This window comes from Lynx canadensis, chromosome F2 (genome assembly GCF_007474595.2).
Source record: "Lynx canadensis isolate LIC74 chromosome F2, mLynCan4.pri.v2, whole genome shotgun sequence".
Classification (NCBI taxonomy): Eukaryota; Metazoa; Chordata; class Mammalia; order Carnivora; family Felidae; genus Lynx; species Lynx canadensis.
The window spans coordinates 3,214,800-3,234,585 of NC_044320.2; the positions used below are offsets into that span (position 1 = coordinate 3,214,800).

Consider the following 19,786-nt stretch of genomic DNA (forward strand, 5'->3'; position numbering starts at 1 on the left):
GGTTGTCGTGATCTGCTGGGGTTTTCGTTTAATCCTGATTTTATTCTCGGAGGGTGACTTTATCTTTGGGCTGTACCAACCGCTTCCTGTCAGCCCTGACCGGAGGGATATAGGGTGGCCCCCTCTGGCTCTGTCCCACCTACAAGGCCCGAAGGTGGCCTCCAGGGATCAGGCAGACAGAGCCCAGGTGGCCGGCATGGAAGGGGCACCACCGGGCACACCCCACGTCACGCTTTTGCTTTTTTTTTTGCTGTTTTTTCCCACCTGTAGTCTCAGCAACTGCGTTTTATAAGGCACAGCCAGTAATCGAGTTTGTTTGTGAAGTATTGGATTTTAAAAGTATTGAAGAACAACAAAAACCTCTGACAGATTCCCAAAGGGTAAAGTTTACCAAAGAAATCAAAGGTGGGTAACTGCCTCGCGCATCGGGCCAGGGTCCTGCTCCCCAGTGCGTTTCCTTAAGTCCTGACAGGGATGTGGGGGGGCGGGGGGGGGCAAGAGAGGTTAGCCATCAGATGAATTAAACCCCTTTCACAGAGCAGGAATGATGATGTTCTAAATAAATGGCTTTCCGTGTAGTGTGAGGAGCAGGTCAGCGACCGGTGGCATCCAGGTCATTGGCTGTTGGGACCAGAGAGCCTCAGTGTGGTTATAGTCAGTGTCTCTTGCTGTTCTGGGGTGGGGCGCATGCTCTCGTGCCTGGTCACGTGGTCCTCACAATGGTGGCATCTGCACCCACTGAGTCAGGGTTCCACTCCGGAAGACACAGCCCGAGTGCGGTGACCTGGCTTGGGCCCAGCCTCGGAAAGCTGGCTGGCACCTGTCACCCACCCCCCCACACACACAGGCCATCCCCCCCCCACAGCCCCCCGGGCACCTGTCCTTTCCCGATGGCTTTCTAAAGGCTGTCACACGTACCCGTTGCTAAAAATAATCCTGGAGGAAGTGCGGAGTCTCAACTGAGCCAACATCGTCTCTTTCTTCTTTAAGAACAGTGTCCAGCCTCTGGCCTTGGCATTTCTGGGGCCGAAGGCATCCCCGTGGCTGAGATGGGCCCAGCCTGACAGTCCCCCTCCCTCTCAGGGTGAGGGCAGCCTCTGCGCCAGGTGGCGCTCGGGAAACGGGGGCCCGAGCCCCAGGCCCCCAGGGCGGGTCTTGACCCTCAAGCTCGGCTGCTCTGTTGTCAGGTCTGAAGGTGGAGATCACGCACTGTGGGCAGATGAAGAGGAAGTACCGTGTCTGCAACGTGACCCGGCGGCCCGCCAGCCACCAAACGTAAGTGGCCTCGCTGTCCCGCCCACACCGGCTGTGGCTCTCCCCGTCACTGCGGCGACCCTTCCGGAAAGGGTTATCTCATTCTAGCTAAAAATGCTAGCCCTGTGTCTTGGCTCAGTGGGGCCAAAAACTTCGCCAAATGAAATAAAATAAAGGAATAGCTCTTGCACAGGGTGGGGACAGGTTGGCGGCTCCCTGTCGACTTTTCTTCTGGAATGTTCAGGCGAGAGAGGGTCGTTTTTGTTTGTTTTCCAGTCGTCAGTGCTGAGCCGGTGCCGGGAGGGGTCGGGGGTCCGGAGGCCCTGCCCCGGTTCGCAGGGGCGGCTGGCTCCTGCCCCTGTGCTCTGGCCCAGCCTTGGCCAGAACGCACACAGACCTTTCTGGATTTGTCCTCATTTTGTCCGTCCCGAGTTTGTCCCGAATTGCTTGCATGTAGTGTAGACATCTGTGGTCTGTGATTCCCAACTCCAGAGAGGGCAGGGAAGTTTAGGAACTACTTACCCAGAGGGCATGGCTTGGGTTTGAGCCCTTGAAGGTCCCTGATCAGGTGCCCCACACGTCTCACCCTACGCCTCCTTCAGCCCCCAGCAAGCAGCCCTGGGTGGGCATGGCCACGTGCAGGGCTCCGGCCTGACCCCTTCTTTGTCCTCCTAGATTCCCGCTTCAGCAGGAGAGCGGGCAGACGGTGGAGTGCACGGTGGCCCAGTACTTCAAGGACAGGCACAAGCTGGTTCTGCGCTACCCCCACCTGCCATGTTTACAAGTCGGACAGGAGCAGAAACACACCTACCTTCCCCTCGAGGCAAGTCTGGTCTCTGCAGCTCCGGCTGGCGAAGTGCACCCTAGACAGACACCAGCGGGAGGGCCCCGCCTCTGGTCCTGCCTGCCTACGGCCCCCGGGCTGGTGACGGCGACACGCCCGTCACATCTGTTTCCCCGTGAATGAAATGGTGTGTGGGGACTCTCCCCCGTCCATCGTCCATCGAGGACGAGCCCCGTGTGCCTAGCAGGTCCGTCCCACAGGGTAGAAGATGTTCAGAAAAGCTAGTTTCTTCACTTGTCATCTAAGATTCACTTCCTGCTGGGAAGATCCTGGAAAGATTAAACGCTAAAACTGAGGCCCCGATTTTAACTCTTTCCTGTCAGTGCCTTAAATTCTCTGTCCTTGTCCGGTTACTCAAGCATCCGGCTGGTTTTCCCGCACCCCGGTCCAGAAGGCCAGCCTCGTTCCCGTCAGCAGGCAGCTTCAAGCTCCCACCTGGGGAGGGTCCCACCTCCTGTTGGTGCCAGGCTGGGCTCACCGAGGAGGATTTCTGGTGCCTGCCACAGGGCCCCTGAGCGGCCGCTGCAAGTGTGCTGTTCCTGGTGGGTTCCGGGAACAGACACCGTGGTGAAGAGACACGTGTAGGACAGGTAGAGCCGGGCCACCAGCCCTGTGCTCAGCCTCAGACCCCCGCCCGGCCCTCCTGCGCTGGTGCCGACGTCCGGGGTCTCTCCTTTGTAGGTCTGTAACATAGTAGCAGGACAGAGATGTATCAAAAAGCTGACCGACAATCAGACCTCAACCATGATCAGAGCGACTGCCAGGTCGGCGCCCGATCGGCAAGAAGAGATTAGCAAGCTGGTGAGCGCCTGGCTCCCGGGGCCAGCCCTGGGGTGGGGACGCCCAGGGGAGCGCGGTATGTGTCGCCCAGGGCAGGGGAGCCCCCGATGCTTCTTCGGACGGACACGGCTTCTTTCTTTTTTCCTTTGCAAGATGCGAAGCGCAAGTTTTAATACAGATCCGTATGTTCGTGAATTTGGAATCATGGTCAAAGACGAGATGACAGATGTGACCGGACGGGTCCTCCAGCCGCCCTCCATCCTCTACGGGGGCAGGGTACGTGCGTGGCCGGGGTGGGGCAGGGGGGCGCCGATGGGTGCCTGTCGCTCGGTGGTGAACAGCAGCTTTTGAGCCCACTGAGGCCGGACCCATCACCAGAGGCGTAGACCATGGTCCAGGTAAGGGATTCTTCCCACACTGGGTGAAGCCGGCCCACGTTAGGGAGCCTCAGGAAGGACGGAGTTGTCTTGGTCGTATTGGAAGTTTTTCACAATTACCCTTTATCTTTCCAACAGGTAGTTTTTATTAGCCCATCAGCATCTGAGAAGCGTTATTCTTTGCGTGATGGGTACTCTGCCAGCAACGAATTGTTTTCCAGAAGCTTATACTGCTCTTCTGGGTTTTTAACTTCTGTTTCAGAGGTATTTGTTGGCAAACAGAGCCACCAGTCACTCCTGTTTTTGCTCGTGTGTTGTTGCCCATGAAATGCCTGGCTTTTATCGGTGCACAATAGGGTGTCCTGTCCACGGAGCCCTGACAGAGTTCACGAGAGGGGTCGTCGTCACCTCCTTGGGGCCTGAGGCCTTAGCCTCACAGGCCACGGGCTCTCACGGAAGCATTCTAGCTGACTCTACCTTTTACGCTAGTCCTCCAGACCAGTGGCAAGGCCTGGTTTTGTTTGTAGGGTTTTTCCCTTTCTTGTAAAACGTAGGCTCTGCTTTTTCAAGTGTTCCAAAGTTCAGAGGCGCCTGGGAAGCTCAGCCAGCTGAGCGTCCAACTCTTGATTTCTGCCCAGGTCTTGATCCCAGGGTCGTGGGATCGAGCCCTGAGTCGGGCTCTGTGCTGACAGCGCTTGGGATTCTCTCCCTCTTTCAAAAAATAAGTAAAACAAAATATGGGGAACATGGGTGGCTCAGTCACTTAAGCATCCGACTTTAGCTCCGGTCATGATCTCACTGTTGATGAGTTCGAGCCCCGTGTCAGGCTCTGTACTGACAGCTCAGAGCCTGGAGCCTGCTTCATGTTCTGTTTCCATCTCTCTGGCCCTCCCCAGCTCATGCTTGGTCTCTCTGTCTCTCAAATATAAATAAAAAACACTAAAAAATAAAATAAATAAGATAAAATAAAATGAAGTGTTCCAAAGTTCCAAAGGTACACAGGGGTGCCTGGGTGGCTCAGTCGGTTAAGCGTCCGACTTCGGCTGGGGTCATGATCTCACGGTTCGTGAGTTTGAGCCCCACGTCGGGCTCTGTGCTGACAGCTCAGAGCTGTTTGGAACCTGCTTCGGATTCTGTGTCTCCCTCTCTGTCTGCCCCTTCCTCGCTCTCAGTCTGTCTCTCTCTCTCTCTCTTAAAAATAAAGAAACATTTTAAAAAATTATAAAAAAAGTGCACAGAACTACACAGGAAGGGGGTGTCTGGCCGGCTCAGTCAGAAGAGCACACGACTCTTAATCCCAGGGTCGTGACTTTGAACCTCACGTTGAGCATGGAGCCTACTTAAAAAACAAAACAAAACAAAGAATTCCAGGAAGAAATCTCTTTCCCTCTGTCCTGGTTGCTTCCCCAGGAAGTGACTGGTGTCTCTCTGCCCTTTATAAAACTGCCCAGGGGTTAGTCACAATTTTTTTTCCACCCCTTCCAGTGCAAATAGTGATGCATTAAATACACTTCTTTTTACTTAAAGCCTTCTCTTAGAGGCCGTAGAGGTCTTGGAGATGCTCCCATGCATGTGTGAGGCATGGCGTGTTCTTTCTGAGTCTTACTGCCTGGTGTTCCTTCTGTGTGGGGGTCCCCATCCTGGTCCCCATCCTCTGAAAGAGGTTTTCTCAGCAAGGCTCACTTGTGAACCTATGTCCAGACACAGTGCAAACGTAGCACCTTTTTGAACCCTTGTCACAACCGTAGGAGGAAGAGCGTTTCGTTCTGTTTCACAGGTAGGTGCCTAGAAAGGCCCTTATTACATGGTAAAACCAAGATCACAAATCTGGAGTTTTTTTTCACTGCCTGAGCCCGCGTCTGTTTCAACATTCTGTCTCTTAGTAAATACAGGAATGGTCTGGAAAATAAATTTGTTCTTGTAATCTTATCTCGCAAAAACACGAGGATTGTAGGGATTGAAAGTTTATAATGCTTCTTTAAAAAAATTTTTTCTTTTTAATGTTTATTAAATGTTTGTTTTGAGAGAGTGCATGCAAGCAGGAGAGGGGCAGAGAGAGGGAGAGAGGAGAGAATCCCAAGCAGGCTCTGGGCTCACAGAGCCCAGTGCAGGGCTCGATCTCACAAACTGTGAGATCGTGACCCGAGCCGAGGTTAAGAGTTGGGCTCCCCATCGCCTATCCGACTTGTTGTCCATTGTCAGAGCGAAACATTAAATGCCCCCCAAGGGACATTTGGCAGTGTCTGGAGGCTGGCATCTGGTGACAAAGACTTCTGACATCCTGCGGTGCGTAGGGTCGTCCAGGTGTCGGCAGTGCTGAGGTTGAGAAACGCGGGTGTCGTCCGAGCCCGCGTCTGCTGAGTGGGTGTGTGTTTGCTAAGCCTGGAGCGCCACACTGGTAGTTGGAGCCCATCTCTTACAGACGGAGCCAGTGGGGCCACGGCAGTCGTTCCCAAAATACAGGAAAGAAAAGCGTTTCTTTCCGTAGTGTTTGACTTGTGCAATAGGCCGGTGTTACTTTTGTAAATTAAAAACGTTTTCTGCTAAAACCACCTCTGCAACTGAATGCAGGGACCCAGATGCGGCCCTGCCCGTTGGTGGTGCCCGCGGGCCTGAACAGCCCCGTCCTCCTCCCCGTGGCCGTTCCCTGCTGTCCTTGTCCTCCAGAGTCACTTCAGGGAACTCAGAGATTGCTCGGGTGGCGACGCTGAGGCCTGGTCCTTTCTGATTGAGAGATGACAAAACCAGGTGGACACGTCGCTTGCTCTTTCCTCACAAGTGGGCGTAGCTTCCGTTCCTGGAACGACCGCAGGCAGTGGCACGTGGAGTGGAGTGGAGGGGTCCTAGCTGGCCACTCTGCTCCCCGGCCCGGGGCCTCCCCTTCCCTGGCTGCCTCTGTGATCACAGAGGAGATAAAACGAAGGAGAGCATGTTCTGAACCAGGAAGCCTTCCTGTAGCATCACAGGGCACTTCCGTTCTTCCAGGCTACCCTTGAGGTTGGGGGCAGCTCTGGGCCTCTCTGCAGTCCTTGGCCTGCATCCACTCATCCCTCCGTGCATCCTTCCATTCTCTGTTTACCCATCCAGCCATCCACCCATCCACCCGTCCTTCCTCCTCTGTCCCCCCACCCACCCCTCCGTCCATTCTCCGTCTTCCCATCCCTCCCTCCTCCCATCCCTCATCTCCCATCCACCTCTTCGTCCGTCAGTCAGTCAGTCCGTCCGTCCATCCATCCTGCAGATACCTCTGGCCCACTTGCAGCGCTGGGCAGGTCAGGGGTGGGACACCACACAGAGGCTCAGTTCTCAGCCTCAGGAGCACCTGGTCAGGGGATCGGCAGAGGTAGGGAAAGTAACACCACCCAAGGTCAGGAGGTTTCGTTTCCCATTTTCCCTCACTCTGAACGTCTATTTATTTGCAGAATAAAGCGATCGCCACCCCTGTCCAGGGCGTCTGGGACATGAGGAACAAGCAGTTTCACACGGGCATTGAGATCAAGGTGTGGGCCATCGCGTGCTTCGCCCCCCAGCGCCAGTGCACGGAGGTCCACCTGAAGTAAGGCTGCTGAGGAGACACGCGGGGCCGGGGGCGGGGTGGGGCGGGGCGGGGCTGGGGCGGCTCGGTGGTGGCCGTGGCAGGAGTTGGTGACCGTGGCCGTGGCAGGAGTTGGTGACCTTTCCAGGCCAGCGGACGTGTGCCCGGGATGGGGGCCTGGCCAGGAAACGTGAGCCGCCTCGAGGCCGCTTTCACTTCTCAGACTCACTAGCCGAGAGAGTGTGGAGAAGCCGTGCAGGTTATATAAGAAATAAAACCGAAAGTGAACGAGAAGTTTGAAAATTAGATGCAAAAGAGAAAATTATATTCAGTGAACTCAAGTTCCCTTCAAAAATCCCTTCAGCTTCATATGTCTGTATCCCCCGCCCCGGCCCGGCCCAGACTGTGGACCCTTAGAGAGTTAGCACCATAACCACGCAGCTTTGGGGCTCCGGGGTCTCTTGTTCCCACCTTAGGTCTTAATCTCAGGGCCGTGAATTCGAGCCCCGCACCGGGCTCCGCACCGGGCGTGAAGCCTGCTTAATAATTAAAAAATAAAAACAAAACCCGTAGAGCTTTGTTACTCGTGCTTTTGCGCCAAACAAACCTAACAGGGAAGAGAAAGCCTTTGCTTCCCGCCTGTCTTGGGTGGAAGCAGGAGGAAACTCAAAGCCTGAGAAGGTAGCCAAGGGTGGTTCTGGAAAGCCACGGCTCAGAAAGTTCTCGAGAGCTGACGTCAAGGAGACAGGCTGTGTGTCGGAGGCGTCTTCCACGCCGCCAGCAGAATTCGCTGGAAGCACAGAGCAGCTTAGCTAAGAAACAGAGTAGGTTAGGACCAGAACGCCGGGTGCCTCTCTTCCCCGCACCCTGACCTTGGCTCCTTCATTGCACGTTGCCTGGAGCCGGATGGCCCCGCAGGGAATCCACCTGTAGATGTAAGTGCGGACACAGAACTGCACTCACGTACGGGAGGTTGAGCCCTGGCCCCATTGGATCACAGTGTCCTTACCGTTACTGGAGAAGGCGACGTTATTTTTATTCCTAAGTTTAAAATAGCAGCTGCTGATCTGTCTGTGCCCCCCCCCCCCATCCCCCCACCAGGCTTCACCCGGCCTGTTGGCAGTCACTGCTGGTGCCACTCTAGCTGTGGTCTGTTTTGTTCCCTCCCACAACTGTGTCACCCCAGTGAAGTTGTACACACAAGAATAGCGGGGGAAGTCCCGGGGAACGGGCCGTTCGCAGTTTTCCTCTCTCTGACATTGTTGGCCATCCACGGAGTCCTGTGTTCTGTGCCAGAACCTGGGAGCTGGCCGGGCCTGCCGAGTGGCGGCAGCTGCTCCGTGCATTGCTCTAAAAGGACAGCACTGTCACTGCTCCCTGGGGGTGTCACAGGGTGAGGCACATGGGCCCTTGCGGTTGGAAATCTTCTGTGTTATCAAGGCAAAATAGCCACAGGAGACTTTTCCGTACCCCACGTGTATACTCAGCACACCCCACACGTGTACTTACCATACCTCGTGTGTGTATCCACCGTACCCTACGCGAGTACTCAGCACACCCCCCGTGTGTACCCACCATACCCCCGTGTGTACTCAGCATATCCGTTTTCCAAGAGTTAGCACGTTGTCGGCTGTGTCCGGGTCTTGAACCAAGATGCTGAGGTCGGTGAAAGTGGTTTGGGGTTGTCTGTCAAAGCCGTGCCCTTTACTTGGGGCCTCTGGCTGGTCTGGATCCTTTGGCGCTCCTGTGCGGTCAAGTCTAACGACCCTTCTCCTTCAGATCCTTCACAGAGCAGCTCAGAAAGATCTCGAGGGACGCTGGGATGCCAATCCAGGGCCAGCCGTGCTTCTGCAAGTACGCCCAGGGGGCGGATAGCGTGGAGCCCATGTTCAGGCACCTGAAGAACACGTACGCTGGCCTTCAGCTGGTGGTGGTCATCCTGCCTGGCAAAACCCCCGTTTACGGTAGGCCTTGGCGGTTTGGCTGGCTTTGCTCGTGACCTCCGTGGGTGTTGGGTGCAGCCAGAGCCCTTTGTGCTTTTGCCACACCGGGGAGTGCTCGTTTCTGGCTCATCTGTAAGCTAGGAGAGACGAGGGGGTCTCCGACGGCTGCTGCCTGCGCTGGTCTCGTCTGAGGCCACAGTTCCCGGAGGCCAGCACACGCTGCGTCATCGTGTCCCCATCCGACGTGACGGTGGCTGGACGGAGGACGGTCCATTCAGTGCACACACGGTGATGGCCGGGGCCACCGTCCGTCGTCCTCCATGTGACGTTTGTGGGCCCACCTCAGAGCTCTCTGGAAGCTCATCAGAGTCCTTCGTGCCACGAGGGCAGTTGCACGTCCACTCAGCTGACACTCCCCAAGTACCTCTGATGATGCCCCAGGCCCAGAGAGTTCAGAGAGACGAGACCCAGCCCCCCATCAGGCAGCCCCAGGGCAGTGGCGGGTATAGACTGCTGACTCCAGGGCAGGCGATGGGGGGGTTGCTAAAAAAGAAAGAAAGAAAGAAAGAAAAAGAGCCCCGTGGGAGCCCAGAGGCGCCCAGTGGAGGAGGTGTTGAACGAGAACCTGGGGGTGTGTGGGGTGCTGTGAGGCTCGCCAGCTGCATTCCCAGTTAGACGGTGACGGAATCCGATGCATAAAAGCCACGTTTCTCCCTCCCCTCTGAGCTACGTACGCAAAGAGCAAAGAGAACGCCGTCAGTGTTTCCATCCAGAAGTCCCCTGTTTCCACAGGGCTGCCCAGGGAGTAGCTGACAGTTGCTTCATGAAGGAATCCAGAACCCAGGGCCGTGGGCCTAGATAGCTGTTTGACGTCAGGCTTGCATTTGCTGCGGATTTCAGGGATGCCTGTGTCTTTATTCGAACCACCCTGAGCACCATGACAGGGGTGGGCGTGCCGTGCCCTCCTCCCCTCCAGCCTGGCTGTGCCCAAAACGCCCCGCAGCCCTGGAAGCCGCTGAAATGGACTTCCTTCCTGCCGTGAGACTTGTCCTACTCCCCGGCCTCCCTGACCGAGGTGACCCTGGCCTGGGCCGTGCCGGAGCCAGAACTCCAGCCCCGGGGCCTGACTTCCCTGTGCCGGCGGCCAGTCACCCGCTTCCGTGGGCGCAGCCACAGCCACAGCCACAGATGGGGTTGGGCCACATAGCCGGACGTGGCTGCTGGGGTCGCGCATCTGGGCCCCTGTGGCGTTGGGGGGCGGGGGGGGAGGCACGCTAAGGAAGAGGTGCCGGCCACAGCTGCCAGTGAGCGTGTCTTTGGTGCTCCACAGCCGAGGTCAAGCGCGTGGGAGACACGGTGCTGGGGATGGCCACGCAGTGTGTGCAGATGAAGAACGTGCAGAGGACCACGCCCCAGACCCTGTCCAACCTCTGCTTGAAGATCAACGTCAAGCTGGGAGGCGTGAACAACATCCTGCTGCCCCAGGGGAGGTAGGGATGCCCCCGCCCCACCGTGCCCACCACATGTGGCCGAGTCGGCCTGATTCCCGGCGGGGTGGGGAAGCGCACACAGGTCAGGCCACGTGTGAGCGCGTGTGCTGGCCGCCGTCCTGGACACGATGCGACACGCCAGGAAGCAAGGCGCACTTTCGGCCGCCTCGGCCAGGTTCCCTGAGTGAGGGGAGGGCAGAGAAGGGCCCGGGGGTGCTCAAACGTGGGGTGCGGCGGCTGTGCCGTGAAGGGAGTTGGCAGGGCGGAGCCAGAGCTCAGCCTGAACGGCTGGGACGCCAGCCTCCCGAGCTGAAGCGCGCCTCTGGAGCAGGGAGCCGTAGCTGCCGTGTAGGCGGGAGCCGCCCTTGCGTCTCCCGAGCCAGGCAGGGGACAGAGGCCACCTGATGTGGTCAGTGCTGGCAACGCAGCCGTTGGGATGGAAAAGCTCCACAGAAGAGCACACTGGTGGCAGATCCCAGGCCGGGGTCGGGGTCGGGGCCTGGCAGGGGAGGGGTGGGGTGGGGTGGGGCTGCGGGGCCCCCCGGTACCCCCTGGCCTGGCACGGGGCCCTGGGCGCTCGAGGAGAGGGCCAGGGTCAGCTTTGGTCCCTCCTGAGGGTTGGCCAGCCTCTGCTGCGGCAGAGAGGGGTTTCCGTGATGACAGACGTTACCGAGGGGGTCTCGTCCCCGAAGAATCTTGGCAGTCGGGTTAGCATCTGAACGAGAAGCGTGGGTAAAAGCAGGTTACTGGACACACCCTCCAGGGAATCGCACTGCCCTCGGGTAGAAGTGCTCTCGTGAGGACAGCAGCGGCCATCGCCACTTCTGTGTGTCTGGGGGAGAGACGCTAGGAGGCACCAGCTGTGTGCGGAGCCCCCCAGCCTGGCCTCGGCCTGCCCGTGACGGCCCACCTGGGCGAGTTTCTGAACTACCTTCGGGCCTTGTTAAACCGCGGAGGTTCTGACCAGCACCTCTGGATCGGGACCCAAGTGCTGACACTCCTAGCAAGCCCACAAGTGAAGCTCTGTGGTCCGGGGACCACACCCCAAGAAGACTGAGCTACGTTGTTAAGCGGCTTTTTAGTAGGTTGCCTTGCCGCCGTGTGGGAAAGCGGAAAGAACCTGAAGTTAGAGCCTCCCAGACTTGAACTCGGGAGACTGGCTCAGCGAGGTGAGGTCGATCCACTCAGGTTGTGGGAAGGAGTGAGGGCCTCTCAAGAGCAGGTGGTGAGCCCAGCGCCCCGTTCGCTCAGTGAACAGGTTCTGTCGATTGAGCTCCGGCCACAGCAGTGAGTACAGGAGGGAGAGTCCCAGCCTTCTCATGGGAGGACCCAGCACGAGGGACTTGACGGGAGCACCAGTGACATCATGGGAGGGACGGGGCCAGGAGGACGAGGAGCTGGGTTTCTGTGGCCAGTCTGCTGGAGAAGGCGGCACTGAGCCGATGGTAGCAAAGGACCAGGGGGCCCAAGGCGCCCCTCCCCCCGCCCCGGGCAAGACGCAGCCCCTGGAGGGTCCCGTTCTAGAAGGCTGCTCCAGCTCTGGGCGGAATGGGACCAGGTGGCACCTGCACCGTCTCGGGAGGGGTGCTGGCAGTGTGGGGGAGGGGGGTGCCCAGAGACCGTGTGTTTGGAAGATGGCGCTGCTGTGAGCGAGACAGGAAAGGTGTGCTGGAGCGGGGCTCAGGGTGGTGGGGGTGGGGGGCCGGACTCGGGGATGTGTGTTTAGGGGAACCCAGCAGAGAGGCGGTGTTAAAGCCACAAGTCTGGTGAGATCCCAGATCCCCCAGGGCAGGGTGTAGACAGGATGGATGCCAAGCCTACTACCCTGGAGAGTTGAGGGTTAAAAGGTTGTGGAGACAGGGAGCCAGCAGTAGGACCCACCCACCCCCCCCCCCACCGCCCCCACCACCACCACCACCACCACCACCACCAAAAGGAGAGCCAGGCGGGTCCCGGAAAGCTAGGGCAACGCTTCCTGTGTCATCTGTCACGTGGTGCCACCAAGGAGCCTCCGGTGATGAGGTCTCAGGCTCTGCCGGGTGGGGGCGGGGACCTGAGGAAGACTGTCTTGTTGCCAAGGCAGCAGGAAGCCTGGTGGGCGGGGCCTGCAGCTGGTTGGGAGGTGGCGAATGGGTCCGTCTAATTAGGAGCTTGGCCACGCAGCAAGCTGGCAGGCTAGGGAGCGGAGGGAGCCTGGGAGTGGAGTTCATGGGCAGGTGTGGTCTTCCTGGTTGAAGGTGAGTCCGAACAGCTGTGGAGCCGGGAGGAGGGCTGCAGCGCCTCGTCTGTGCCTGGTGTCTTTGTGCTGGGGAGAGCGAGGGGGGGGCCGGGCCCCAGAGGCTCACGGAGAGGGGTTGGGGGGCTGCGGTCCAGGTCAGGGCCCAGAGGCGGGCCGGTCAGCCAGGCCACGGGCAGTATCTTCCCCGAGCCCGGCCCTTCCATGTGACGTCACAGTGCCTGCCTGTGCCCTGCTTCGATGTCCCGGGGACCCCAGGGGGAAGAACCCCCTTGGTGTGCTTGCAGGCACTGAAGGGGGAAACCTTGTCCACGTTGTGTGGAAACTCACGTGGCATACACACCCGAAGCCCTTTCCCCCACCTCTCGGCTCTGGGCAGCAGAGCTCTGTCCCACGGGAGCCCCGCAGGGGTCATCTCCCCATGACACGGTGCTTCTGGTCACTGGGCGGGAAGGACACTAATGTCAGCAGCTCCTAGTGAGCGTGGCGGGCCAGGCCCGGCCCGCTGAAAACACTGACATCAACAACCATGGGAGGGAAGTATTCATGTTGTGTCCATTTTCCAGAAGAGAAAAGTAAGCCCTAGAGAGAGTGAACTTCAGAACGCAAAGCTAGCGAGTGACCCCACGCTCCCAGGTGCCGTGCACACGGCCTTTTCAGGAAGGTGCTAGAACACAGCGTTGGAAAGAGGCGGGGAAGCTGTTGGTGTGCTACTCACCTGGGGCGGTTTTGACCCCCAGGAAACACGTGATGTCTGGAGACATTTCTGGGCGTTGGGACCGGGGGAGTGCTCCTGGCCTCTCGTGGGCAGGGGACAGGGAAGCTGGTGAACACCCAGCAGAGGGTGACCCGGCCCCGTGCTGCGGCTGGGCCTGGGGAGACCCGGGAAGAGCGGGGCTGGGGTCCAGGCTGTAGCAAAGCGTGGGACCTTTATACACGCGCAGTCTGGCATGTGGCATTACTGTCTTCTAGACGTGATTTTAGTATCATTTCAGTACGTTCGATCACTGTGGAGACGGTCAGGTGTTTACAGATGCAGACCACACCCCCCCCCCCCCCCCCCCCCGACCCCGGCCTCACTAGCTGTCCGCCCGAGTGTCGTTCGTCTCCGCTCCCCTCCCCTCCCCCACCCTGGCCCCGGACCAGCGTTGTTAGTCCACACTCCCCCACGCCCCCTCCCATCCCCCCGGGTCCCACCCTGGGTTATTCGGAAACAGCTCTCAGACCCCGTGTCACTTTATGAGTGAGGTCTTTGGTATGGACCGTTAAAAGATAAGACCTTTTTTAAAAACAGCCGCGGTGCCTGTGCCCGCGAGTGACGCTGGCACCAGTGTCCTCAGCGGTCCAAGCCTCAGATGCTCCCGCTTCCCTCCGCAGGCCACCCGTGTTCCAGCAGCCCGTCATCTTTCTGGGGGCCGATGTCACCCACCCACCCGCTGGGGACGGGAAGAAGCCCTCCATTGCCGCCGTGAGTATCCGCGCGTCCCGCCGGACCCTCTGTTGGTGGCGTCCTGCCCCCTGTGGGACCCACGCCTTGGCCGAGCTGCCTGAGGGGGGCACACGGTCCCCTTGCGGGGTGTGGCCAGAGCATCTTCCTGAACACCACTGTGCTTTCCTGGGCAGTTGCAGACAGAGTGTCCTGGGAAACAGGCATTTGGAGGGCACGTGGCACGTGGCTACCCACGTGTGACAGCAGTGAGTCCGCCTGCCCAGGCCCGGGCCAGACGGCACGGATCTGGCAGCAGAAAGGCCAAGGGCACGGTGGCTCCCGTCCTGCTGGGTCCCGCCCGCGGCTCAGGCCCGCGGTGGCTCTCTGCCCACTGGGCCAGATGCTGCAACGAGGGTTTTTTTTAACGTTGTGCCTCTTTGTGAACATTTTCTGTTTTTATTACGAAACACCAAGTGTGAAGTAATTACACCGTCCGGACTTCAACGTAGCCCTTCCCTCGTTCCGCCTGTGAGTTCCATCGGGGCGTCGGGGGAGCTTCGCTCCACAGGCCCTGAGCCCCCGAGCTTCCCACGCGCTAGCTGGCCGTGTCCAGCCCCCAGGGGCCGCGCGAGGCGCCCGCTCTGTGCCCGCAGCTGACTGATCTCGGGAGGGTCAGCACAATGGCTTTGGTTCAAGAGGACCAGACAAGCACACGCTCAGGGTAGCGTGGACTTGGCCTGTGGAGCACAGAGCCCAGGGCGGTACCTCCGAGTTGTCTGGCGGGACCTCCCGGCGGCCTGCAGCCAGGGCAGCCAAGTGGAGGGAAGGAAGCCTGGGGCTCAAGGCTTGTGTCCCCAGCACGTCCAGCGGGGACCGCTGCAGCGACTTCTGGGCCGGGTGCATACTTACACTGAGTCCTAATCTTGTGGGTCAGTATTAGTTTTCTCGTTTTACACACGCAGTCCGGAAAAGCCAAACTCAGTTGCTCGAGAGAAGCTGCAGAAAACCCAGCTCAAGACCCCCTGAGGCTCAGGTTGAGGTCAGAGCAGTGCCCTCAGGTGCCTCGTGGAGGGGCTTGGAGTCACCCGTCCTAGCTTTCGCAGCAGCAGCCGCAGATGCGGGTCTCTAACGTGTGGCACACGTGTGGACGGGGCCTGCCTCCCGCAGCCCAGTGCTTCTCTCCGAGGCGCGTCTGACCCCGAGGGGTGGCTGATCCCCAGTCGGGAGGAAGGCCAGGACCCCCGGGAGGTGCAGGCTTCCCCGGGGACTGTTGTGGGCCCCCAGCAGGTGTGTCTGAAGTTACTCAGGGGCCCTGTTCCTTTATCAGGTTAGCATCAGCTCACCTGATTCCTCCTGCAGATATCTCCTCTTCCTACCTGGACTGCAGCTCTGACCTTGTTAGACAATTTTCAGCCCGCCCTTGTTTGATTAGCAAAGGGCACAGCAGACCCCAGGGTGGAGGTGTGCCTTGTTCTCCGGGCTCCTCCTGGTCGGCACCTTCAGGCAACTGCTTACGTGCCAGTGTGCCTTGGGGATGGCCTGCCGTTTCTGGGGTTCAGAATCTTGGGATGTGCACTGATACGCAGATGGCTTCCCCTGGTGAGCAGTGTGCTTTGAAAAAACTAGGGAACCTGATACAAGTTGCTTTCTTGGGGCTGATGTAATTCAGCCCCATGTGATCACAAGCGGAGTAAAGGTTCAGAATAATTGCCTATTTTTTATCAGATATTTTCAGCAAACTTTTTTTTCTTTAAATTTTAATGTTTATTTTTGAGAGAGAGACTGCGTGAGCAGGGGAGGGGCAGAGAGAGAAGGAGAGAGAGAGAGAGAGAGAGAGAGAGAGAGACAGAGTACAAGCAGGGGAGAGGCAGAGAGAGGGAGACACAGAATCCGAAGAAGGCTCCAGGCTCCGAGCTGTCAGCACAGAGCCCAACGTGGCGCTCGAACCCACAAACCATGAGATCACGACCTGAGCTGAAGTCGGACCCTTAACCGACTGAGCCACCCAGACACCCCCACTTTAAGCAAGTTTTTATTCTTTGCAGTCTATTTACGAACACTGTTGCCCACATACTAAAAAGAAACATAAAGGCAGCAGGTTCACAACTGACCAGCCACTGTCCCTTCACCGTGATGTCAAGTTGAGGGCATAGGCAAGTCTGTCCATCCCCAGTCCCTCCTCCAGCGCACACCGAGAGTGGGGGGCTTCCGGGAAGTCCCCCCAACGCTCCCTGCACCCGTCCCGACAGGTCGTGGGCAGCATGGACGCCCACCCCAACCGCTACTGTGCCACCGTGCGGGTTCAGCAGCACCGGCAGGAGATCATCCAGGACCTGGCCACCATGGTCCGCGAGCTCCTCATCCAGTTCTACAAGTCCACGCGCTTCAAGCCGACCCGCATCATCTTCTACCGCGACGGCGTCTCGGAGGGGCAGTTTCAGCAGGTAGGCCGCCTCGTGATTTCCCTCTCTGTGGTCTCAGGACGCCTTAGGGTCACCCGTTTGTCCCATACGATAGCTTGTCCGGTTCTCTGGTGAAAACGGTGACGTGGTTTCTATCCGGCCAGAGCGTGGAAGGCAGGCCAGGGAAGCGGATGCCCGGCCAGCGGTGCTGAGCCGGGACGGGAGGGACGAGGGGCTCGGCTTGGGCTCGAGGCCTCAAGGGCTGTGCAGGGAGCTTGGGTCTAGGTCAGCACGCTGCCCTTCCAGAGGCTCGGCCGGGGAGAGTCTGTGAGCTGGAGACAACAGTTTTGCCTGGGGGTCACCGTGTGCAGTGTGAAAGGCAGACTGCAGGGGGCCCTGGAGCGGGGCTGGGCGGGGGCCCCTTTGGAAGGAGGGTTAAACACAGGGTTCACAGCCACCATCTGGACGTGGAGGGGGCGGCGGGGTCTAGGGGTGACCTGTGGATCCCGGGCCCGGCTGGCTGCCATCAGACACGGGGAGTAGTGGAGGAGAGGCGAGGGAGTGGGTACGGGGAGACTGTGCTCTGCTCCCGGGCATCTGCCTTACCTCCCTGTGAAGGTGACCAGTGGTTGGCCTTGAACCCAGAGCTCGGGCGCTTGGTGCCCGGATGTGTCTCCACATCCGTCCAAGCTAATTCCAGCTCAGCACCCACCCCATCCCAACACGTGCCTCCAGGGAGATGTTGGCAGGGAAGGCAGAAGATACAGGGCTCATGTCCGGTCCTGTGGGAGAAGGGACCCCAGAGGGGAGGGGATTCCGGGAGCTGCACCGGAGTGTTCCAGAGGCCCCCAGGCTGCCTTGACAAACAGGCTGGATAGCACCTGACTAGGCGTGAGCAGGACGGCCTGGACCTTCCTGGTCCAGAGTAGAAGCAGATGACCCTGAGGCCCACGGTTGGCGGGAAGAACGGAATCGACACTTGAGGCCAGGGCCCCTCGGAGCGTGTGCAGGGGGGTGGGGGGGCCGCTCCTGTGCCGTCCCCGCCAGCGTGTGCCAGCCGACCTTGAAGGCACCTCCTGTGCAGAACCTCTTGGGTTCCCTCGGTTGGAGATGTTCACCGCCCTCCTGCGCCCCCAGCCCCCTCACCCTCTGCCGCAGCCGGCCCTGCCGGGGAGGGGTCCGCGCCTTCTGTTCTCATCGCTGTGAGCTTGCTCGGGGTCTTACGGAATGACCACAGCTGGCGTTTGTGCAACATCATCGTGACCTGTAACTAGGACAGGGGTTAGAAACGTAAGGTGTGTGGTGCCTAGAACGGCCTTCGCCACCGTGAGAGGACTTCTGCCCGCTTACCTCTGAGACGGGCGGCGGGAACAGCATCTTCTTCCTCTTCGTGGCCTGGCTCCCAGGCGCCTCGTGCGCCACTTTAGTCTTCGCAGCCAGCCTGCGGGACGTAGGCTGTTCCCGTCTTAAAAGTGAAAACAAACGGGCATCAGAGAGGGTACGTGGCTTTCCCCGAGCCACACAGCTGCCTGGTGGTAGGGCTTGGGTTTGACCTCGGGCCCGGCTCCCAGGTCCTTGTGTTCTGCGAGGTTCTCTCCCTCCTCTCCGGCACAGAAAACAAGTTGTTTGGACGGATTCGTTCACGCGTGTGTCTCCCACGGTGCCTCGTTACTCCCGTGTACGGTGGGTGCTAGTCACTGAGAACATCCCAGAAAACAGTGTGAGCAACGTAACGCATCCTCTCATTTAAACCACCGAACCACGAGACCTGGGTCTCGTCTGCTCAGTTACGTAAACGAAACAGCACCTGCGGGGAGGCAGAGGCTCGCAGCTGCTAACAGGCCGCTGGAGTATCGTTTCTGAGCTGCAGCGTTCGTCGGCCAGCACGTGTTCCGAACGGCGTAGTTTGAGGTAGAAAGAGGCGGTGAAAGTAGAGTAAGGCGTGCGTTGTCTTCCCCCCCAGGTTCTCCACCACGAGCTACTGGCCATTCGCGAGGCGTGTATTAAGCTGGAAAAGGACTACCAGCCAGGGATCACGTTCATAGTGGTGCAGAAAAGGCACCACACGCGGCTCTTCTGCACCGACAAGAACGAGAGGGTGAGGCTCTGGCCACAGGGAGGGCCTGGGACGCGGGGCCGCGAGGGCCGCGGGGCCGCGAGGGACGCGGGTCTGTGCTCAGCCCTCGGCCTGAGCCGCACTGCAGGGTGCTGGTGCCGCCCCCACTGTTCCAGGTGTCTCGGGACACCCCGTCCTGGGCGAGTTCCTTGGGGACCTAGCCTCAGGCACCAGCGAAGGGCTCTCCTCAGTCTGGTGGGACGTTTGGACCTGCAAACCCCACAGGCCTGGGACAGGTCCGAGCAGGAGACGGCATTTGTCCAGTAGAGAAATTAGCAGGGATCTGGCTCTGAAAAAGGTCCGGTTAGTAACCACGGCGGTGGACAGAGTAGCTGGAACACGGCAAACTGGGGACCCTCACGGGAGGTTGGAGGTGGCTCTGGGGACCCGGTCCAGGGCTATGTCTCCGGGCGTCCCGGAGCAAGGGGTGTCAGCGAGAAGCAAGATCCGTAGGTGTAACTGCTCAGAATTCTCCACAGTTGAGGAAAGGCGGGAATCCTGAGGTTGAAAGTATTTTCCGTGTTTCCAACAGGATAAATAAAAATAAATCTACACGTAGACGTACTGTCCTCAACTTCACATTATCAGGTACCTGCCTGAGAAAAGGAACCCCCCCCAGAAGGGAGAGACTCTACTCTGAGGGCCTGTAGCCGTCCACTTGGTCGGTACCCACCGCACCAAGCCAGGACAGCAGCCGAGAGATGCTGACTGTCTGCAAGACAGAGGACAAATCGTTAGTGACAGAAAGGGACACTTTGTCACAGTCACAGGGATGAACTACCCAGAAGAGAGAACAACTGAGTTTGGACGTAACGCTGTGACCTAAAAAATATGGAAAGGGGGGTAAAAACCAGTGTAGCAAAAAAGCGACAGAATTCCAAGGAGGAACGGACAGATCCACCAGCAAAGAGGTACATTTTAACGCCCTGCTATCAGAAACTGAAACAGGCAAAATGAGTCAAAGCTAGAAATGGGAAGTATGAAGAGACCACGCCAGATCTTACGGTTAGTTAGAACCCAGCCATTGACAGTTGAGTTCACGTGGAAGGCTCGTGAAAGTTGCCTCGTACCGGGTCACAGAGGCAATCTCGGGAGATTTCCAAACCTCAGTATTGGGCAAACCACAATTTTTTTTTTTTTTTATCAGACGTTAAATTTTAAAGGAAGAGTAGAACTAAAAAGACATTTTAACAAGGCCTGAAATTTTAACTTCTCTTCTAAGTAGTACGTGCATTAAACACATAAAGAGAATAAAAATACAAAGTAATCAGAACTGAATAAAAACGAGCGTTTCACATCAGACTTCGTGCAGTGCTTGGATAGAAGTGTACAGACTTAGATACATTTGTTGGAAAATAAGAACCATCAAAGAAGCCCGAA

The 19,786-nt window shown here is 58.4% G+C and overlaps 1 protein-coding gene across 1 annotated transcript in view; it reads left to right on the forward strand.

The window, feature by feature from the left end:
• Window positions 1–19,786, forward strand: part of AGO2 (argonaute RISC catalytic component 2) — a 93,902-nt gene that overhangs the window by 59,182 nt on the left and 14,934 nt on the right. Inside the window, exons 3-13 of the mRNA XM_032591972.1 lie at window positions 114–405; window positions 1,188–1,275; window positions 1,930–2,077; window positions 2,780–2,899; window positions 3,032–3,154; window positions 6,678–6,811; window positions 8,570–8,754; window positions 10,064–10,223; window positions 13,837–13,927; window positions 16,138–16,332; window positions 18,254–18,388. Coding sequence (XP_032447863.1) covers window positions 114–405; window positions 1,188–1,275; window positions 1,930–2,077; window positions 2,780–2,899; window positions 3,032–3,154; window positions 6,678–6,811; window positions 8,570–8,754; window positions 10,064–10,223; window positions 13,837–13,927; window positions 16,138–16,332; window positions 18,254–18,388 — 1,671 coding nt within the window. The remainder of the gene's footprint in view (window positions 1–113; window positions 406–1,187; window positions 1,276–1,929; window positions 2,078–2,779; window positions 2,900–3,031; window positions 3,155–6,677; window positions 6,812–8,569; window positions 8,755–10,063; window positions 10,224–13,836; window positions 13,928–16,137; window positions 16,333–18,253; window positions 18,389–19,786) is intronic.